Consider the following 19060-nt stretch of genomic DNA (forward strand, 5'->3'; position numbering starts at 1 on the left):
GTTTTAACAGTCTTTTCTTATTAATATCACTATGTGACATGTTCCAGGGTATCAGGAGCTTTCCCATGGTATATTCAGCCTCAATCTATTCATGTGTAGCAATGCGAACAGAGAGATCTGCCCTTCTGTGTGACACCTCCAGAAGAGAGGAAATTCTGTGCTGGGGAAGCACTGCAATTCTGAACAAGTCACTGAGAGGGGAAAACACTGTGTCAGGATTGACACTAAACATGTTGTTAAATGAACCTAAAAGTAGCATCCTTGGAGTCCTGTGCAATGAAGGTGGTGGGGTTTTTTTCCTGGAAGAAGATGATAGCCTTTATCACATCAGCTGATAAAGCTGGAAAAAGCAGACAAGCTTTTGGACTCAACCTAATCATAACTTAACACCTGTCTAGTAAAACCGGAGTGGAAAAGGCAATCTGGGCCTGTGGGATGGAGTAGGGCTTCAGAAACTGTTCCTCCCTTGAGGATCGACACTGCCAGATAACACTTGCATCACATCGTTGTCTTTGTTAGATTCTTTTGCACATAGTCTACTTTTCCTAGTGCTTTCCTAAAACAATATGGGTCAGTTTAATGGCTGGAAACCTTTCAGGGTAGGAGCCATATCTGTTTACCGTGCACGTCCTGCCTGATACACTGTCAGGATAGAAATGAGAAACACCAGATGTTCGTGCCCCAGATGTGTACCTTCATAGAGGCACTGATTCTGCAGATAGTAACACAGGAGCGTGACACTTGCACAATTAACCTCATAACCAGCGGGATGGATGAATAAACTGCAGGATCACAAGCTGAATGTTATGTGAATAATAATGACATTGCAGGGCATCTTTTCCCCAATGTCCTACTCATCTTCCATGTAGGAGAACAAAAGTAGCTGCACACTTAATTATGGCAGGCTAAAGGGGGATCATAGTCACCCTTGAAACCATTCCAATGCACAGACATTATGGTAACACCTTCTATCTTATGCCACTTGGTGGAGCTTAGTGATTTTGGCTATCACATACATCATTTTGCAAACTTACTTGACTATACAATCAGTTGACAGTATATCTTGAAAACAGATATCAAGATAACTATAATAGATACGAAAAATCCCTACTAAGGAAGTAAAACCAAAAGTGTACTCTAAGTTCTAACCACAAGATGCTGATTCCTAGCTGCTAACGGATTTGATACTCATCCCTTCTCCTCCAGTTAAAATCTGGCCTTAGAATCTTGATAATTATGTTATACAGGATGAGAAATGGACAGAATTGTGTCGTGTTTGGTTTATTTTTCATATTTAAAATAAAAAATAGTATTTCCCTCTCAGAATTTTGGGAATGTGTAGATGTATCTGGGGGAAAGACCTCATATTTGAGTGTAGGTCTTTCCTCAAGCATATGAACAGTGAGCAGATCTACAGTTAAGTAGAGAAATGATTATATCAAACACTGGTCCTACCTTCATTTAGATCAATAGCTGGCCAGGTCAATAAAACCAGAATTGGGACCTTGGTTAGTTATGTGCTCTGCCACAACATGTGTGCTAAGAGCCTACCTGGAAATTCAGGATATTACAGTTCAACTCTGCTATCCTCTAAGCTATCTGCTACTAAATAGAAACCAGTCACTCTACAAATCTTATTGAATCCTAACCCTGAATGTTTACCTAACACTTTCTTTATTCTAAATTTTCAAACAAATAATATCGCCGGATGAATGCTTTCAGTTGTTTTGTGGCTACTGAATCTGAGCTTCCAACCTCGGAACTTGGTACCCAAGGTGAGAGCTGTCGCTTTTCTTTTTTGTAGGTATGTTGTAACTAACAGGTCTCAAAGATTCTTCCTAAATCCTTTCTAAGATGCCTACTGCTTAAGCAGAGTCATGAGAAAGAAGGGTTTCATACACAGTTTCTTTGCTGTGGTCAGAGAAGAGAAGGAGAAAGAACCGAGGACTCAGTCCTGAAACATGTTGTCTGTGATCTTAAGTGACTTCTTGTGTAGGCAGCTTAGGAGTGTCAATAGCTTTTCTGGCTTTCTCTTAGAAACTACAGGCAGGAACTGCAGCTCCTTTTCACCATGGTACTGCCCAAATTATAGAATCATTGAAGCACAGAATCACAGACTGGTTTGGGTTGGGGAGGACCTTAAGCATTCCAACCCCCTGCCATGGGTAGGGGCACCTTCCACTAGACCATGTCATTCTAAAGGCTTTGTCCAACCTGTCCTTGAACACTGCCGGGGATGGAGCATTTATCACTTCTTTGAGCAACCTGTGCCAGTGCCTCACAACCATCCCAGGGAAGAACTTCTTCCTTATATCTAACCTGAACTTCCCCTGTTTAAGTCTGAACCCATCATCCCTTGTCCTACTGCTACAGTCCCTGATGAAGAGTCCCTCTCCATCTTCCTTATATTCCCCTTCAGATAATGGAAGCTGCTCTGAGGCCTCCACGCAGCCTTCTCTTCTCCAGGCTGAACAGCCCCAACTTTCTCAGCCTGTCTTCACATGGGAGCTGCTCCAGCCCCTGATCATCCTCATGGCCTCCTCTGGGCTTGCTCCAACAGCTCCATGTCCTTATGTTGAGGACACCAGAACTGCACACAATGCTCCAAGTAAATTCTTCTTTGTTGTGTTGGACTGACAGATGAGAAGGAAATTTTTGACATAACAAAGTACCATACATATTTATCAAATACAGAAATCTGGTAGTATATCAGCATTCTTCTGCTGTGGCATTTTAAAAGGGAAGAGAGTACTTCTCCTGTCCTACTCTCTTAGGTGCTCTGGATTGCTTTCCAGTGGCTGGTATTCAGTACCTGTCCAGAAGAACTTACTACAACAAAAGACTAGTGCAAGTAATTCTGCCCAGACGGACAAAACATCTTAAATTAACTTTTTCAGGTGTTTACAGGGGAGCTAGCAGAAAGAAGAGTGAGATTATACTGAGCAACTTCATATGACTGCATGCGACAACACTCATTGTGCACATGGCCACCTCTCATATAGTCCACACTCCTTGTCCGTGCATTGTTTCCATTGATGAACCTCTTATCCAGATCATATTGCCATTTTTCTAATGGTCCCCTGGCATTCCAGCAGACCAGTCAGGACTGAAAGGCCAGACATGATGTATCGCAGTGACCTTGGGAATGTGGAAAGCTCCTTGTCCTTCTTGTGACTCCTTAAATGGGCTTAAATGGAGCTCTATGTGTCCACAGTGACACTTCTAAGGGCATCAGTGGTGTATGTTACTTACTTAAAAGTACTTAAAAGTGAAGTGCCAGTGCACTAAGCAGGAGACTTCTCCTGAAGAGGGTTGAGGATGAAGGCTGTCTAGAGCATAGGCATTGACTCTTCAGGGGTTTTGTTTTTATCTGCATGTGACACACAGTTTACCTTTGCAAATATTGGTTTTAGTTCAAGTTAATGCCACAATAGATGTGCCTCTGACTTCTGAGTGCTGATCATAGTGCTGTGCCCAGTCACTGCAACCAGTCAGACAAATGGATGCAATCCTCGTATCACAGCACTTTACTCTTGTTTGTAAAATGAACCTGATCACTTGGATGCTCATTGCAGGAAGGGTTTTGTGCTAAGGTTATATGCTCTCATCACTTCTCCAATTTGTAAGAAAACAAACAGGATCAAAGAGCCAAGTACAACAAGCAGCAATGCATAGTCTTATCAAACTCACAAGAACTAATGCCCCATCTTTTACGTTAGGAGCAATAATGGCATTGCCATTGTGTCTTAAATCTGCCTTAAATCTGCAACACAATGTGGTAGATGGGCTTTTTGATAAAACAGAGCTTCATGCTAAGAAAAAAGCTATTCACTTGTTCAGCATAAACATGAGCATTTTGGGAAGTCCTAACTGCGCTATGGAGTGCCACACTTGACTCACGAGTTTCATCTATTTTTCTCTGTTCCTTATTTTGCTCTAATCCTTACCTTGCTCTATCCATCTATTTTAGATTCATTATAAAGGTGCTGCAGGGATCACAGCATAAAAATGGCAGAAGAAGCCATTTGGTGTTGAAAACCACCAACGTGCTGTTTGAACTCTTGTGACCCTCGTGGCCACACAGAACCATTGGAAAATTAACTGGGTAGTTCATTTGAGTTTATTACAGGCTCAAAGCCATCATTTTCTGGCAAATAAAACCAGATAAATAATTAAATACAAACTGTTGAACCACGCAGTAATTCTAAAAAGAACTATTAATCACGGGGCAGATTTGGGCTGGGAAGGTGGTACCCTGCCTGCCTGAAACCAAACCCCACCTGCGTGAATTGGCTTGGAGAGAGGATGCTTCATGTGACTTGTATAGAATGGGAAAATAACAGTCAATAACTATGCACTGTCACTTTGCTGACTCAGCAGCCCTTCGGGAGGCCTGCAGAGAGCTCTCTGGGCACCACTGCTTCCCCGGCATGGGAGCAGGGAGCACACCTCAATTAATGCATACAGCAATGGAGATACTGCCCATTAACTTCTTTGCAGCACCATTAAGTTTGGTTATTTTAGGGAACCTGAGATGCAATATTATGGCATATTTTCATGGGATGCATAAATAACCTATTAAAATCAGTAGGAATTCCAATCACAGAATGTTTCCAAGGGGAGACCAGTGAGGAGAGGTGTTCCTCAGGGGTCAGTGTTGGGACAGGCACTGTTCAGCATCTTTGTTGGTGACATAGACAGTGGCATCGAGCATCCTCAGCAAGTTTGCTGATGACACCAAGATGTGTGGTGTAGTCGACACCTTGGAGGGAAGGGATGGGATCCAGAGGGACATGGACAGGCTGGAGAGGTGGCAACACATGAACATCACGGAGTTCAACAAGGCCAAGTGCAGGATCCTGCCCCTGGGGGTCCTTGTGCAATCCCAAGCACAAACACAGGCTGGGGGAGACTGGACTGAAAACAGAGCTGAGGAGAAGGACTTGGGGTAGTTGATTGCCAAGAAGCTCCCCATGACCCAGCTTCAGTGTCAGCTTGAGCCCAGAACCGCCCTGGTTCAGCCTGGAGAAGAGAAGGCTCCTTAAGGGGAAACCTTAGAGCAGCTCCAGTGCCTGAAGGGGCTGCAGGAAACCTGGAGAGGGGCTTGGGACAAGGGATGTAGGGACAGGCCAAGGGGAATGGCTTTAACCTGCCAGAGGGGAGACTGAGATGAGCTCTTAGGCAGAAGCTCTTCCCTGTGAGGGTGCTGAGGCGCTGGCACAGGGTGCCCAGAGAAGCTGTGGCTGCCCCATCCCTGGCAGTGTTCAAGGCCAGGTTGGACACAGGGGCTTGGAGCAAGCTGCTCTAGTGGAAGGGGTCCCTGCCCGTGGCAGGGGTTGGAGCTGGAGGAGCTTTAAGGTCTCTTCCAAAACATACTATGGTGTGATAATTATTATCTCAGTCTGAGGTTGTCACATGTGTTAGAATGATGTATGGTACCAGTGTCACACTTGCGTGCAAACAAAAAGAACTGGAACTTGTCCCCTCCTGGGGTGGGCAATGCACATCCTGGCCACACTTGCTGCCTGGGCTTGCCCACAGTTGCTGTCATCTCAACACACTGGGATTTTTTTTATGGGTTTGCACAAGTTTGTATTAACTGAATGACTTCAACTATTGTATCTCTAAACAAATAGAATAGAAGACAGGTGACGTAACTGAGGATATATTATGAAATTGGGTGTTTAAATCATTGTTAATGTTCTTCAAAGGAAAACACAGTTATTATAGAACACCACATTAGGGCCAGAAGCACATGTGCAGCAAGGTGTAAGCGCACACCTTGGGTGCAACTGGAAGTAGCTCTCAACAGGTATTTAACCTGTCTTTAATGAAATTATGAATTATATAAAAGCTAAGTTAATAGAAAACTGGTGGCCAATACAAATGTTTCCACAGTCCCCCCAAAACCTTTATCTTAAACAAAGAATTTTTCAGTATCTGAGAACCTGAAAATCAGGCTGTTAACTTGAGCTGGCTGTGACTTCCTCACTCAAAACTAACAAATACAGAAAGAAAATAATGGCTGTTCTTTGGTGAAAAATGGTTATTCTTCTCCCTTTTGAAAATAACACTGCCTAGTAACTTGGACAAGCTGTCTTGCTCTGTGTGTGGCTGGCTGTTCCCAACATCAGTTAGTGGAGTGGTGAGGGGAGTCACAGACAGATCAGTGTTAATCTGCTTGTCAAGTGGGAATACCCATCTGTGCTCCGGGGGCGACGTGTGGCTCATTCAGCTTCTTGTCTGGAGACAGAATTTCATCCAGCAGATGAGCAGCTTGGCTCTAATACATAAAAAGAAGGCTTCTCCAAGTCAAAAGCTTGATGAAAGTCACTGTATGTGAGGTGGCAACTTCACTGCCTTTTTGTTGGAATTTAGACCTCATAGCAGCCTTCCAGTATCTGAATGGGGCTTATAAGGATGCTGGGGAGGAACTCTTCATTAGGGACTGTAGAATCATAGAATAGTTAGGGCTGGAAAGGACCTTAAGATCATCCAGTTCCAACCCCCTTCCATGGGCAGGGACACCTCACACTAAACCATCTCACCCAAGGCTCTGTCCAGCCTGGCCTTGAACACTGCCACAGGTGCAGCATTCACAACCTCCCTGGGCAACCCATTCCAGTGCCTCACCACCCTAACAGGAAAGAATTTCCTCCTTATATCCAATCTAAACTTCCCCTGTTTAAGATTGAACCCGTTACCCCTTGTCCTGTCACTCCAGTCCCTAATGAAGAGTCCCTCTCCAGCATCCCTATAGGCCCCCCTCAGATACTGGAAGGCTGCTATGAGGTCTCCACGCAGCTTCTCTTCTCCAGGCTGAACAGCCCCAACTTTCTCAGCCTGTCTTAATATGGGAGGTGCTCCAGTCCCCTGATCATCCTCATAACCCTCCTCTGGACTTGTTCCGACAGTTCCATGTCCTATAGTGATGTCCTGTAGTGATAGGACAAGGGGTAATGGGTTAAAACTGAAACAGGGGAAGTTTAGATTGGATATAAGGAGGAAATTCTTTCCTGTGAGGGTGGTGAGGCACTGGAATGGGTTGCCCAGGGAGGTTGTGAATGCTCCATCCCTGGTGGTGTTCAAGGCCAGGTTGGACAGAGCCTTGGGTGCCATGGTTTAGTGTGAGGTGTCCCTGGCCATGGCAGGGGGGTTGGAACTGGATGATCTTAAGGTCCTTTCCAACCCTAACTATTCTATGATTCTATGTGCTGTAATTTCTGGTGTCCCCAGCACCAGAGGGACGTGGAGCTGTTGGAGAGAGGCCAGAGGAGGCCATGGAGATGCTGCGAGGGCTGGAGCAGCTCTGCTCTGGAGCCAGGCTGAGAGAGCTGGGCTGGGGCAGCCTGGACAAGAGAAGGCTCCTGAAGGGGAGACCTGAGAGCAGCTCCAGTGCCTGAAGGGGCTGCAGGAAACCTGGAGAGGGGCTTTAATACCTTCCACTAGAGCAGCTTGCTCCAAGCCCCTGTGTCCAACCTGGCCTTGAACACTGCCAGGGATGGGGCAGCCACAGCTTCTCTGGGCACCCTGTGCCAGCCCCTCAGCACCCTCATAGGATCACAATTAAGTTTGTGACATACAAATTACATTAATATTTCAGTAGCCAAATGGACATGAGAACATCACTTGGCACCATCTGGACATAGGACAGCACAACAAACACCACAGGAAACCTAGCCATGAAGAAGCTGTTGTGAGGATGGGTCTTCCTCTGCTTGCCCAGCCCTGAGGACCAGTCAGGAGTCCCTGGAGCCACAAAGCAGTGCCTCGTGTCCTCCTGTGGCTGGTTTGCGATGCTGCCCTCACCTGACAATGCTGGCTGGTTCTAGAATATTCCCCATTTTCTTTTGTCCACCGGCTGAGTGCAGTGCTGTGCAGTACTTCCAATTGTCTCATTACCCTGGTCTCGTTCTTTTTCTACACGGGATTGGGAATTTCTCTAGCTGGGAAGAGCTCTAGGTCAAGTTTATGTAGTAGCTGGAAGACGACTGAAAGAAATGCTCTCAATCTTCCCTGCTTTTCTCCTGGTAAATTCTTACTGCTTTCTGTTTATGAAACCTGTCTGTGGAGTAAGAGAAGCCGGGCACACAGGACTAATGGCAGAGATGCTGTGTTCCTCTGTGTTGCCAATCTGTGATTTATGCCACAACTGCAATGTTGTAGAAATGTCGTGCATATTTGAGCAGTTTGAAAAAGAAACCACTGAGCGATCAGATGTGTCCGTCCCACTGGATTGTTAGTCACCAGCCATGGGTTATAACTGGAAACGCCAGAGATTCGGTTTAAAATAACCACCTGTTTTCTTATTTTAAAAGGGCTTTTCAATCATCCTTAACTAAAAGTTAATTAATTAAAAGAACCCATTATGGTTGCTTGGCAGTCAGCACTCTCCTTCAGAAATCATGGGGAATGATTATTTGGTAAAAAATTCATTCTTTAGTTAAATTTTAATTACTATAACATATGGTATCTTTGTTTGAAGCTAATACTTAAGAAAACAAGCATGGCAGTAGTAGAGACAGGAGTTCTTTCATGAATTTACAGAGCAGAAATGTCCCTACTGTCCATGGGCATAGCAAAGCAAGCTCCCTGGGCCTCCGTACTAACCAGGAGGGAGCACAGCTTGGTCCTCAGCTCCAGGTTTCCCTCAGTCCAGGCTAATGCCAGTGTCAGTCATAGTGAACCAGGAGGTCAATATTCATAGAATCACAGAGTGGTTTGGGCAGGAAGGGACCTTAAAGCTCCTCCAGCTCCAACCCCTGGCACAGGCAGGGACCCCTTCCACTGGAGCAGCTTGCTCCAAGCCCCTGTGTCCAACCTGGCCTTGAACACTGCCAGGGATGGGGCAGCCACAGCTTCTCTGGGCACCCTGTGCCAGCGCCTCAGCACCCTCACAGGGAAGAGCTTCTGCCTAAGAGCTCATCTCAGTCTCCCCTCTGGCAGGTTAAAGCCATTCCCCTTGGCCTGTCCCTACAGGCCCTTGTCCCAAGCCCCTCTCCAGGTTTCCTGCAGCCCCTTTAGGCACTGGAGCTGCTCTAAGGTTTCCCCTTAAGGAGCCTTCTCTTCTCCAGGCTGAACCAGGGCGGTTCTGGGCTCAAGCTGACACTGAAGCTGGGTCATGGGGAGCTTCTTGGCAATCAACTACCCCAAGTCCTTCTCCTCAGCTCTGTTCTCAGTCCAGTCTCCCCCAGCCTGTGTTTGTGCTTGGGATTGCACAAGGACCCCCATGGGTCTGACCCAGGGGCAGGATCCTGCACTTGGCCTTGTTGAACTCCATGATGTTCATGTGTTGCCACCTCTCCAGCCTGTCCATGTCCCTCTGGATCCCATCCCTTCCCTCCAAGGTGTCGACTGCACCACACATCTTGGCGTCATCAGCAAACTTGCTGAGGATGCACTCAATCCGAATGGGTCAGGAACTGCTGGAAGTGAAAAAACCCCGAACAGAGGAATGCATGTGCAGATCCATTTGCAGTTAGGCGCGCAGATGCATACGGCAGGCAGTACTCAGACCCGCAGCCACGGTGCTAACGCCGCATTGCCGGGCCCTGTGCGTGAGCAGTTCCCGGTTCCCCTTTTCACGTGTGAAGGATTCTGGACAACGGCGGGCGTCTGGGTCCTGCTTAGAAACCTGCGGTTGAACCCACCAGGACCTCCGCCGGGGGCGCAGCCATCTCCTCGCCCCGCGCGGGTCCCCGCCGTACCCGCAGGGACGGCCGGCCCCGGGCGGTGGCACCTGCGCTGGGACTGGCGCGGCCCGCCCGCGCCGCGGGGAGAGGCCCGGGCCCCGGGACCCTCCCATTGTCTCCGGCGGCAGCGGCGGCGGGGCGGGCCGGGGGGCCGCCCTCCGCAGCCTCATTGGCGGCCGCCGAGCGCCGGTGCTTTAACTGGGAGCTCGCCGGAGAGCGCTTCCCATTGACAAAAGCGCGGCTGCGGGGCGGGTGTGGGGCTGGGCCGGGCCGGGGCCGCCCTTGGGGGCGCGGCAGGGGCTGCCGCAGGGCTCGCCGCGGGTAGGGGCACTCCGCGGGCCCGGAGCCGTGGGGAGCGGAGCGGAGCGGGAGGCCGGCGCTGCGGGCAGGGCCGTGCTGCAGAGCGCAGGGGCGGGCCGCGGAGCCCCGGCAGCCGGCTCCCCCGGCACCCGCTCCGCGGCGCGCACACCCAGACAGGCGCACAGGCGGTGGTACCCGCCCCTTCTCTCCGCCGCCCTTCTCATCCCCGTCCATGGCGCTGAGGGCGGTAGCCCCCCGCTCCGCACGTAAGTAAGCGGCTCCGCACGCTCCTTTGTGCGCGGCCCTGCCAGCTCCCGCCGCAGGTGAGGCGGCTCCGCCGCGCACCTGAGCCCGTGGCACCCCCGCGGCTGCCCGGACCCGCGGCCGCCGCGCTGCCGGGCGGGGAGGGGGGGGCGGGCGGGCAGCGCGGCGGCTGCGGCTCGGCCCAGCCCGGGGGCCCGGCTCGCCGCAGCCCTCCCGTTTAGAAGCCCCGGGGCCGGGGTGCCCGCGGGCCGGGGAGCAGTGGCCGGTGCGTCAGGGCGCTGCTGTGCTGTGCCTTGCCCCTCGCAGGTGGCGGTGGGGCGGCCCGGAGCGGGCATGGACCACGGTGACTGCCCCAGCCCGGGGGCGGCGGCGGGCGCTGAAACCTCAGACCTCATGGAAACTGGGGGCGATGCCAGATCGGCACCTCGGCGGGGAGGCAGAGGAGGAGGCGGCGGCCGTGGCCAGGTTCCAGCGACTGCCAAGCCCGGCGCTCCCCCGGCTGCGGAGACGAGCATGAATATTGATGGCCCCCGCGGTGGCAGGAGGAGCGGGGCTGCCGCGGACACTGCTGCAATGCCGGGTGCCCCGGGGGGACCGGCCCCACCGCCCCGCGCCCCCAGCTCCAGGGACCCCAAAATGGTCCATCAGCGTTTCCTGCGGAGGAGCGTGGTGGACTCGGACCAGGAGGAGCCCGCGTTCGACCTTCCCGAGTCGGAGCATCAGAGGAAAATCATCCTGCTCCCCAAAACCCGGAGGATCATCGCGGAGAGGGCGAAGGCAGGACACGGGTCCCCGGAGCCGGGCTGCCCGGGCTCTGAGCCTGCCGCCGGGCCGAAACCAGCGCCGGGCCCGGGCAGCGCCGCGGGTGCCGAGGAGCAGAAGGAACCTGGCAAAGATGTGGAGAGGAAAGAGGCGGCGGATGCTTCCAGAGATCAGAGCAAGGCTAAGAAAGAGGAGCCCGAGGAGGAGGAGGCTGATATGAAAGCGGTTGCCACCTCGCTGGATGGCAGGTTCCTAAAGTTTGATATTGAACTCGGGAGGGGATCCTTCAAAACGGTCTATAAGGGTCTGGACACGGAGACGTGGGTGGAAGTCGCGTGGTGTGAACTTCAGGTAAGCTGAGCTCATCCTCCTGTGCTTTTTCTGCTTTGTAAGCCTAGAAGCTAAGGGCAACATGCCGCTGTCATCTACAGAGCTCAGCTTTGAGCAGCCTTTATAGTCACCATTGCTTAGTATCCAGTGTCTAACTATAGCGCAATAATCTCATTGGCTCTGAATCTACCACCTTATGTACACTCCTCCCAGGCTTAACCCTCTCGGCCCTGGGATCTGCCTGCTGAGAGGAAGAACGTGAGCACAAGACCTCACATATCGTATAGAGAGGTCGTGAGTCACTCTCCCAATGGCCAACAAGAGCTAAACTGGGCTAGTCTTCCTCCCTGCCCCTGACCTGTGCTTCAGGCTGGCCCCTCAGGGAGCAGCAGCTTGGTTTAGCAGCAGTGGAGAAGCAGGTCTGCATTAAAAAGACACCAAACATAAATGAACGTAAGGTGCATTTGCAGGAATGAACTTTTCCTTTTACTCCAAACATCGATGCATTATGCTCTTGTAGAGATGGAAGATTTGCTGCGCCTTGCCCTTTCCCCTGCCCTGAAAAAGTGATTGTTGCCAGATCTTGTGAATTAAACCTCCAAAAGTACCTTCAGTTAGATCAAAGACCTGCCTAGCCAAATATCTTTTAAAAGGAAGATTTTAAATAAAAGATTTGAGGTCTAGTTCTTTGGGGAGAAGTATCCAGTAATACCAGCAGACAGTGAAGGTTTAGGTAACTGTCTTTTGCTGGTTTGGGACATAGGGGTTACTCTTTTCTCTGGCTTATATGTTCTCACTTCTGTAAAAATTATGGTAGTATATGCTTATTTTTTTGGTGAAGATTTTGTCTTTTTCCTGCTTCTTCTGTTACGTCTCATTCAAATGGGCACTATCTAAGAGAACCGAAGACCATTTTTATTTCCTTGAGCTATTAGTCTGAGTTAATATGTGATTTTTGGTGGGAACTAGGAGATTTAGTCATAGCTTGAGGTCCTTAAACTTCTACTGGTTGTTTGAGCTTCACGGCCTATGAGAGTATTTGAGAGTAGCATGTAAATAATGTGGTATAATAAGCTGGAGCTCCTGATTGTTTATTTTTAATGGTGGCCCATTCTGTTTGTAAATCACTAGCAGAGCTGGGGGTGGATGCACAGCACATCTTTATTGCCTAATGATTTCATTACACAATCACAACTCCCCACAGCCCTGCTTCCTTGAGAAGTATGGGGAGCACTTCTCGGTCTTCATCATCATGTTCCCTTGGCTTTCATTAGACATGGATGCAGAACATGGGCAAAGTAGAGCTCTGAGGACATGGTGGAGTGGTGGTGAGGGGTTTAACCCCTTTCTCTCCCTGGCCCCGAAGGATTCTGCAGGACTTGTAGGGAAATGGGAGAGGCTGTGGCATTGCTGAAAGGATATAAAAGGGAGTTGGGGTGGGCACTGCTGGAAGGAGGGCCTTGTGGGCAGGCCTGGGCTTTGGCTTCTTCTTGGAACTGTATCCTTCTTGGCAGCCTGAATTCATTGTGAGTAATAACTGGGATGCTATCAGAGGGGAAGTTTTCCCACAGGAAGGGGCTGATGTTGGTCAGATGCGAGTCTGACCAGCACAAGCCAGCCCTGTCACTGCACAGCCATTGCGTGGATCAGAAATTCATCTTGGTGCCACATTCTCAGTGTGCTCTAGTAGAGGAACTGAAACGGGTGGATTTTCAATGTTTTTTCTGTAACACAATAGCTTTAACTACAAAAGACTGCCAGATGTGTGGGAGAACACAGGGTATCGGGTCATTTACAACTAAAAGATTGGGAGGGGAAAATCGCAGCAAGAAGCTTGCCTGGTGATTGGTCATTGTATTCCCAGTTAGTTGTTTGGGTATTCTTGAACAGACTGCATGTGAAGGAATAATTTGTAGTAACTGCATCATCCCTACTGGTTTCCATTATGTGTGCTTCAGCTTAATCTGATTTTACTACTAGATATTTTCACTTTAATACAGAATTTATGGAAAGAAAACTCTTATTATTTGACTGATTTAGAGAAAATGGTGTGACTCTCTAGAGGTAGGTGTGGGCTGCTGGTTCTCCTGTTTGCCTGCAGCTTTGGAGGTGATGCCAGAGGCCAAGTGCCCTGAGATGGAGTGAGAATTTTGAAAGCCAGTATTTGGGTCTGGATTGAGAAAGGCCAGCTGAATGACAGAAGTCTTTAATCACCATGGGGATTAAAGCCTGTGTTTCTAGATTGAATTTGCATGAAGGAAGCAATTAGGAGAAGTTGTGAATAGCTGTGTGTTGTCTTGGGCTTTTTGACTTGTAGAGTACTCTCAATTTAGTTATGGAATCTTACTGGGAAAACATTCAGAGGCTCCTATCAAGTGGTCACTTTATTCATGGCACTTTTGAAAGTCTTTATGTAAACAGTGTCAGTTAGATATGCCCTCCTTTGTCTCTTTCTTTGTAGAAATGTTAAGTTCAGACATAGCAGAAGGCCGGAAGCCGCCACCACCACCATGTTGTTGAAGACAAAATGACTTCCTCTGCAACCTTACACCATCAGCCCCCATCCCAGAGCCTTTTTTGTGGAAAACCAGGAGTAACTTGTACCGTCTTCCTTGTGGAGATGCGCTTGTGCTTGTTACTTGTAGAGCTGGAGAGTTAAAAACTAATGGCACTGAGGTTGCATGCAGGCATTAATCCTCTGTCCTGGCTCAGCATTTTTTCAGCCCAGTTGTACTGTTGCCTGTGTCTTTTTTGTTCTGTCTGTGTGTACAAAAACCTTGTGAGCTGGTTTTGTTCCATGGGTTTATTTCATTGAAAAGATGGCTTAGGGTTCAGAACCAAAATCGCAGCTTGGATTAGGGTAGGCTCCAAATGCCAACCAGACTAGATCTCGGGTTTAGAGCTGCCTGAAGACATGAAAAGTTATAGTCAGATTCTAGCTAGAAAATAGGTTTATTGTTCCTTCCTGAAACTGAAGTATTGGAGCAGAATTAGTGTGCCCTTGCAATTTGGAAGGGTTTGCATTCTAAAGTTTCCAAGGGCTATAATTAATTTTAATTGGTGGCATACAGCTGCTGTGTGGAGTTGCACTCTGAAGTAAAATGTTAGAAGATAGGGGTCTGACAATCTACTGCTGCCAAGCCAAATAATCTTTTTAGATGAATGGTTTAAAAATCCCCATCCTATTTCCCTCTGGAAACATATAGAGAAACTGCAGAAGAGTCCAACCTGATACTATCTCAAATGTAAAAACCTCATTGTACTTTATGGTTTCGCTTGGACTATGAATATTTAACTTGTTTGACTGTATTTAATTTGTAGTCGTCTTTGAAAATGTGGAAAGGATGGACTGTCTCATCTTCCACTTTGAGCAAGCTGCTCTAGTGGAAGGTGGCCCTGCCTGTGGCAGGGGGTTGGGACTGGATGAGCTTTAAGGACCTTCCAACCCAAACCAGGCTGGGATTTATCCTGCTGTTGCTGTACCTGTGGTGGGAAGGTGAGAAATGCCTGTTGGTGAGCACTGAAGAGAAGCCAGGCTTTTCCACTTTTTGCCCAAGGCTTGTTCTTCACTCTACCTATTCTGTGAGAATGCATGGGAGTCCTTGATTCTTCCTGGGACAGAGGTCAGTTCAGGTGCTGGATGTTAGAGGTATTTAAGGAGGTATGTGAGGGTGAAGGATAGGCAGAGGTCAATTTTCCTTCCCTCCCCATATAGCTCAAATTAGAAATCAAGAGTATTAGAATAGCTCTGAGAGCATTTTCCAAATGGCCACCACACCAAGGGGTCTGTAATGGTGAAACAACCACAGATAGACATGCTGCCCTAAGGAGTGTTTGATTGCACTGTTTTCTGGCGCTTTGTCATTGCTGGGTTTTTCAAATGGCCCAAACAAGTAAAAGTACGTTGTGTGGCTCAAATCACTGTGATGTTCAGTTTTGGAGGGCATGGATCTTTACTGGAAATCCAGTTGTAAATGTGGGTACATTTCTGAACCCTTCTTTCATTTGATACATATGCAGGATTAATATGGGAACAGGTAATTTATTTTCTCGATCTTAGTTTTTATTCCTTAGACAAGAAGCTCATCTAGATTGGCAGATAACTGACTGGTTTTGTTGTTGTGTTTGGTTTCTTTTTTTTTTTTAGTATGGCATGAATATTCTAGACATGAGGTGAAATTAGGCTTTGTTTTATGTAAGATGAATAAAAAGGGCAGTTAAAATCATTAATGCTAGACCTATGTGAACTTGCTATTTTTTGTTTCTAAGGCTGATAATCTTTCCTTGAAACCAAATGCCTGGCTGAAGTGAAGGAAGGGAGGAGAAGCATGCAGCTTGTTAAGTGTGTTACCTTATGTGTGAGAGAAGGCTATGATGCCTGTATCTATTGATTTTAAATTTTGAAGCGGTATTTTCCATCTTATGTCCACTTGAAGATCTGTGGTAGTTGCTTAAAGTGATAGCCAAGGTTCATGGCTCAGATGCTGTTGGTTGAATGTGGGAGCCTGTAAAATGGACAGTGTTAAAGCAAGTTCACTTTGCTTTAGCTGTCAAGCAAATGGTGAAATGACATGATGTGGAAGGAGGATGTCCTATGCCCCTGTATCAAGAATCCAGGGTTTATTGTTGGTTTGTTCAGGATTTTCACTGCTGTGCTTTTGTAGTGTCGTTGTTGGCTGGCAGCATGCATCTGATGCTGCAACAGTAGCTGGTTATTCTTGATGCTGTTAATTTATTGACTGGGTAAACTTTGTAGTGTAAATGAACAGAATGATTTAGAAAATCTGTTTGGGAGAAGAAAGGTGGGAGACTGTTTCAAAGCTTGAATCTGATACTGCTGTGTGCTCATATTAAATTAACTCTGAGACTAATTTTGTCTGTTTTGAGTTAATTCATGAGATAGTGACTTCTATTTTAATCTAAATAATTGGTTTATCTCTTCTTTACAGTGTCAATACAAAAACATTTGCCTGTATCACCGGTGTTTGTTAATATTGCTGTTGCCCTGACACAGAAGCAGGATAGGGATATGGTAGTGAACTATTAATAGACTGCTTCTCAAATTCAGTAAATAGAGCTGGGTCAAACTCTGATTCTGCTTTTGAATCAAACAAGGTTCCTTTCTTTTGCCTTTGAGTACATTTTGCCTGCAGATTGGTTGTGTGGTCTTGAATCCTGGTAAAACTCTTCATGCTATGTATGTGGGTCCAGTTGCTGTAAGAGGGAATAAAGTAATATCAGAACTTGGTGTAAAGGGTATTTCTGGTCCCTTTGGCCATCTCTTGCACACAGCTGATGGGGGGGGGGGGGGGGGGGGGAGGAGGAAGTTGATGTTGCAGCCTGTTATCTTAGTAATGCCTCTGCTTGATGTGCAGTCTGACTGGTGTCTATAATGTGCTTTCATTTATGATCTTGTCTGGTGATTAGGGTGTAACAGAGGTCTGAAGGAAGTTCAGTGGCACTCATAATGTGCTAAAGGGGGGCAGTAGCAATGTAGCTGCTGGTTTCTAGAGGTAGTGTGTTTGCATGCTCTGAGAGATCAGAGATGCTGCAGAGGTTGGGAACAGTGATTCTTTGGGGCCTTCACACTCGATCTACCCATCCCTGTAAGGATCATGTATGAAGGGATTGTTGAGGAGATAGGTAGTGATAAATCTCCTGTGCTTTAGGAACCCTATGGGAATAGTAGGTTTGGGTTTGAGTGCTAAGAAGAGCTTGCTGCAACTGTCCGATCAGGGGAAGTCTGGTGTTTAGACTTGCCGTGATATAGCTGTTGATTGCTGGCAGCATGATACTTCCATGTGTGTGTTCAGTAGGTTCTGAGGTAGTTCTGGTGATAAATACAAACTAAATATGAATAAAAGTTAAGTGCTGATGCATGATACCTTGACAGCCTGTACCTATAAGAAAAGGACAAAAAAAGGCACGTTATGTGAGATGCACGACTCTTGGAACTCCTGTTGGAAGAGACATCTTTGCTCTGAAATAAGAGGGGTTTATGAAAGCAGCGTTTGGAGAAGTGTTCAAGTCCAGGTTGGATGGGGCTTGAAGCAACCTGCTTTAATGGAAGGTGTCCCTGCCTGTGGCAGGGGGGTGGAACTGGATGAGCTTTAAGGTCTCTTCCAACACAAAACATGCTGGAATTCTATGAATATCCGAGAGTCATGCAGAGACAGAACTCTTTTTTGTCTTAAGTTTGTACATCTGAAATTGAAGTTACATCTGGAAATGCATTATTTCCCTGAAGTGATGTTGGCCTTTTGGAAAACATGGGTGCTATCCCAGTTTGGTGTGCCTGAAACCTGGCTTGGCAAGGAAGGGGAAATTTGGTCTTTTTTTGTGGAGTTGAGAAGTTGGCTAGAAACAGCCTTCATGAAGTTTCTTGCTATTCCTGTGTAGCTCTGAAATGGAGGAACCAACTCGTCCTTTCCTCCTGCCCTTCTGCCTGCTCTGGAATGAGAAGGCTGCCTTTCTGCCAGGAGCAAGTATTACAGTTGTGTTCTCTGCATCAGTGAATGGCTGCAGCCTCTTCTGCAGTGGAGTCCGGACCAGTTGTTAAAACTGCAAGATGAATGATACTTTCAAATCTCTGCTGGATCTGGTGTGGTGATTTTCCTTTATGTTTAGAGAAGAGAGTCTTGCCTCCTCTTTGCCTCTATCTCACTTCAGCAGGGCAAATAAAAAGGCTTTGATCAATTGGTGAAAGAGCATGAGCTGTTCAGTATGTTCTAAGAAGGAAGGTGTGTGCCCTCATTGTCCATACCTCTCTTCCCTAAAAGTACTCGTAGCTCTCCCTGAATCTAATTTCCACATAAGCCACAAAGTAGAGCCTGTTTCATGGGTTAGATTGATCCATTGCTCTGGAATGGACTAATCTTCATAAGCAGCTTCCCATATCCTTGAATCAAGTCATTGTTCTCTCATGATGTTTATCCAGAGCAGCTTGCTTGTTGGGAATTTTGTCCGTTCTGAATTATTTGTCCATTCTGAATTCCAGAGTGCTGCATAGCTTCTGGGCTGTTCTGATTTTCTTCTTGCAGGTGATGATGTCTATGTAAAAGATAAGACACTGAGAAATTGATGCAAGGAGAAGATTGCAAGTCCTGCTTGTTCTCCTGTGTCTCCTGCAATCACCTGTGTTGTGGTCAATGAACAGCTTTAAGCCTTAGGAAGAATCTTAGTTGGCAGCTAGTTGCATGTGAGGATTGATGAATTTAGAACTCTAAGTCAGTTGACAATAAAATATATACCAAAAACTTTCTAGATTGGCTTGTCAGCAGTGCCTTGGCTTAGTCCTCATCTAACCAGTTAGTGGGCTGTGGTAGTATCAGTTCTACTCAATCCCTGAAAGAAAAATAAGTGAACCCAAATAATTGGAGTCATCTTGAATATTACTTTCGGAAGATGTTCCCTCGCAGGCTTGAGTGGTCTTAAATATGTGGGTTTTCAGTTCACCCTCATCCCAACAGTGCTTTCTAAGAAAAAATTGATACTAAAAATGTATTACTAAACATGCCATATCCTATCTGACCCCACTGTGGCTACAGCATTACTTCAAATAAGTGGATTTCTGGAGTGGAGGGGATTTCTTCCCTCTGTAAGAATTTTCCATATAGCTTCACATGTGTTTTAGTTCTTACCAGGTATCACAGTATACACAATCAGATTTTAGTAAGTGATTTACTGGAAAATAATTTTGCTTTATTGTGTTA

General features: G+C 47.3%; 1 protein-coding gene across 10 annotated transcripts in view; it reads left to right on the forward strand.

The window, feature by feature from the left end:
• The first annotated feature begins 10004 nt into the window (after window positions 1-10004).
• The window catches only part of WNK2 (WNK lysine deficient protein kinase 2), a 128254-nt gene continuing 119198 nt past the window's right edge, over window positions 10005-19060 (forward strand). For 4 of the 10 annotated variants that reach the window (XM_062619588.1, XM_062619589.1, XM_062619587.1 and 1 more), the window contains exons 1-2: window positions 10006-10258; window positions 10563-11369. In XM_062619588.1, the coding sequence (XP_062475572.1) occupies window positions 10590-11369 (780 nt within the window). In that variant the 5' untranslated portion in view covers window positions 10006-10258; window positions 10563-10589. Of the gene's footprint in view, window positions 10259-10562; window positions 11370-19060 lie in introns of all 10 variants that reach the window. The other 6 variants (XM_062619590.1, XM_062619584.1, XM_062619591.1 and 3 more) reach the window with 3 other exon arrangements.

The sequence above is a fragment of the Pezoporus occidentalis genome, unplaced genomic scaffold (assembly GCF_034315485.1).
Source record: "Pezoporus occidentalis ecotype Australia unplaced genomic scaffold, CSIRO_AGI_Poc_V1 ctg212, whole genome shotgun sequence".
Classification (NCBI taxonomy): domain Eukaryota; kingdom Metazoa; phylum Chordata; class Aves; order Psittaciformes; family Psittacidae; genus Pezoporus; species Pezoporus occidentalis.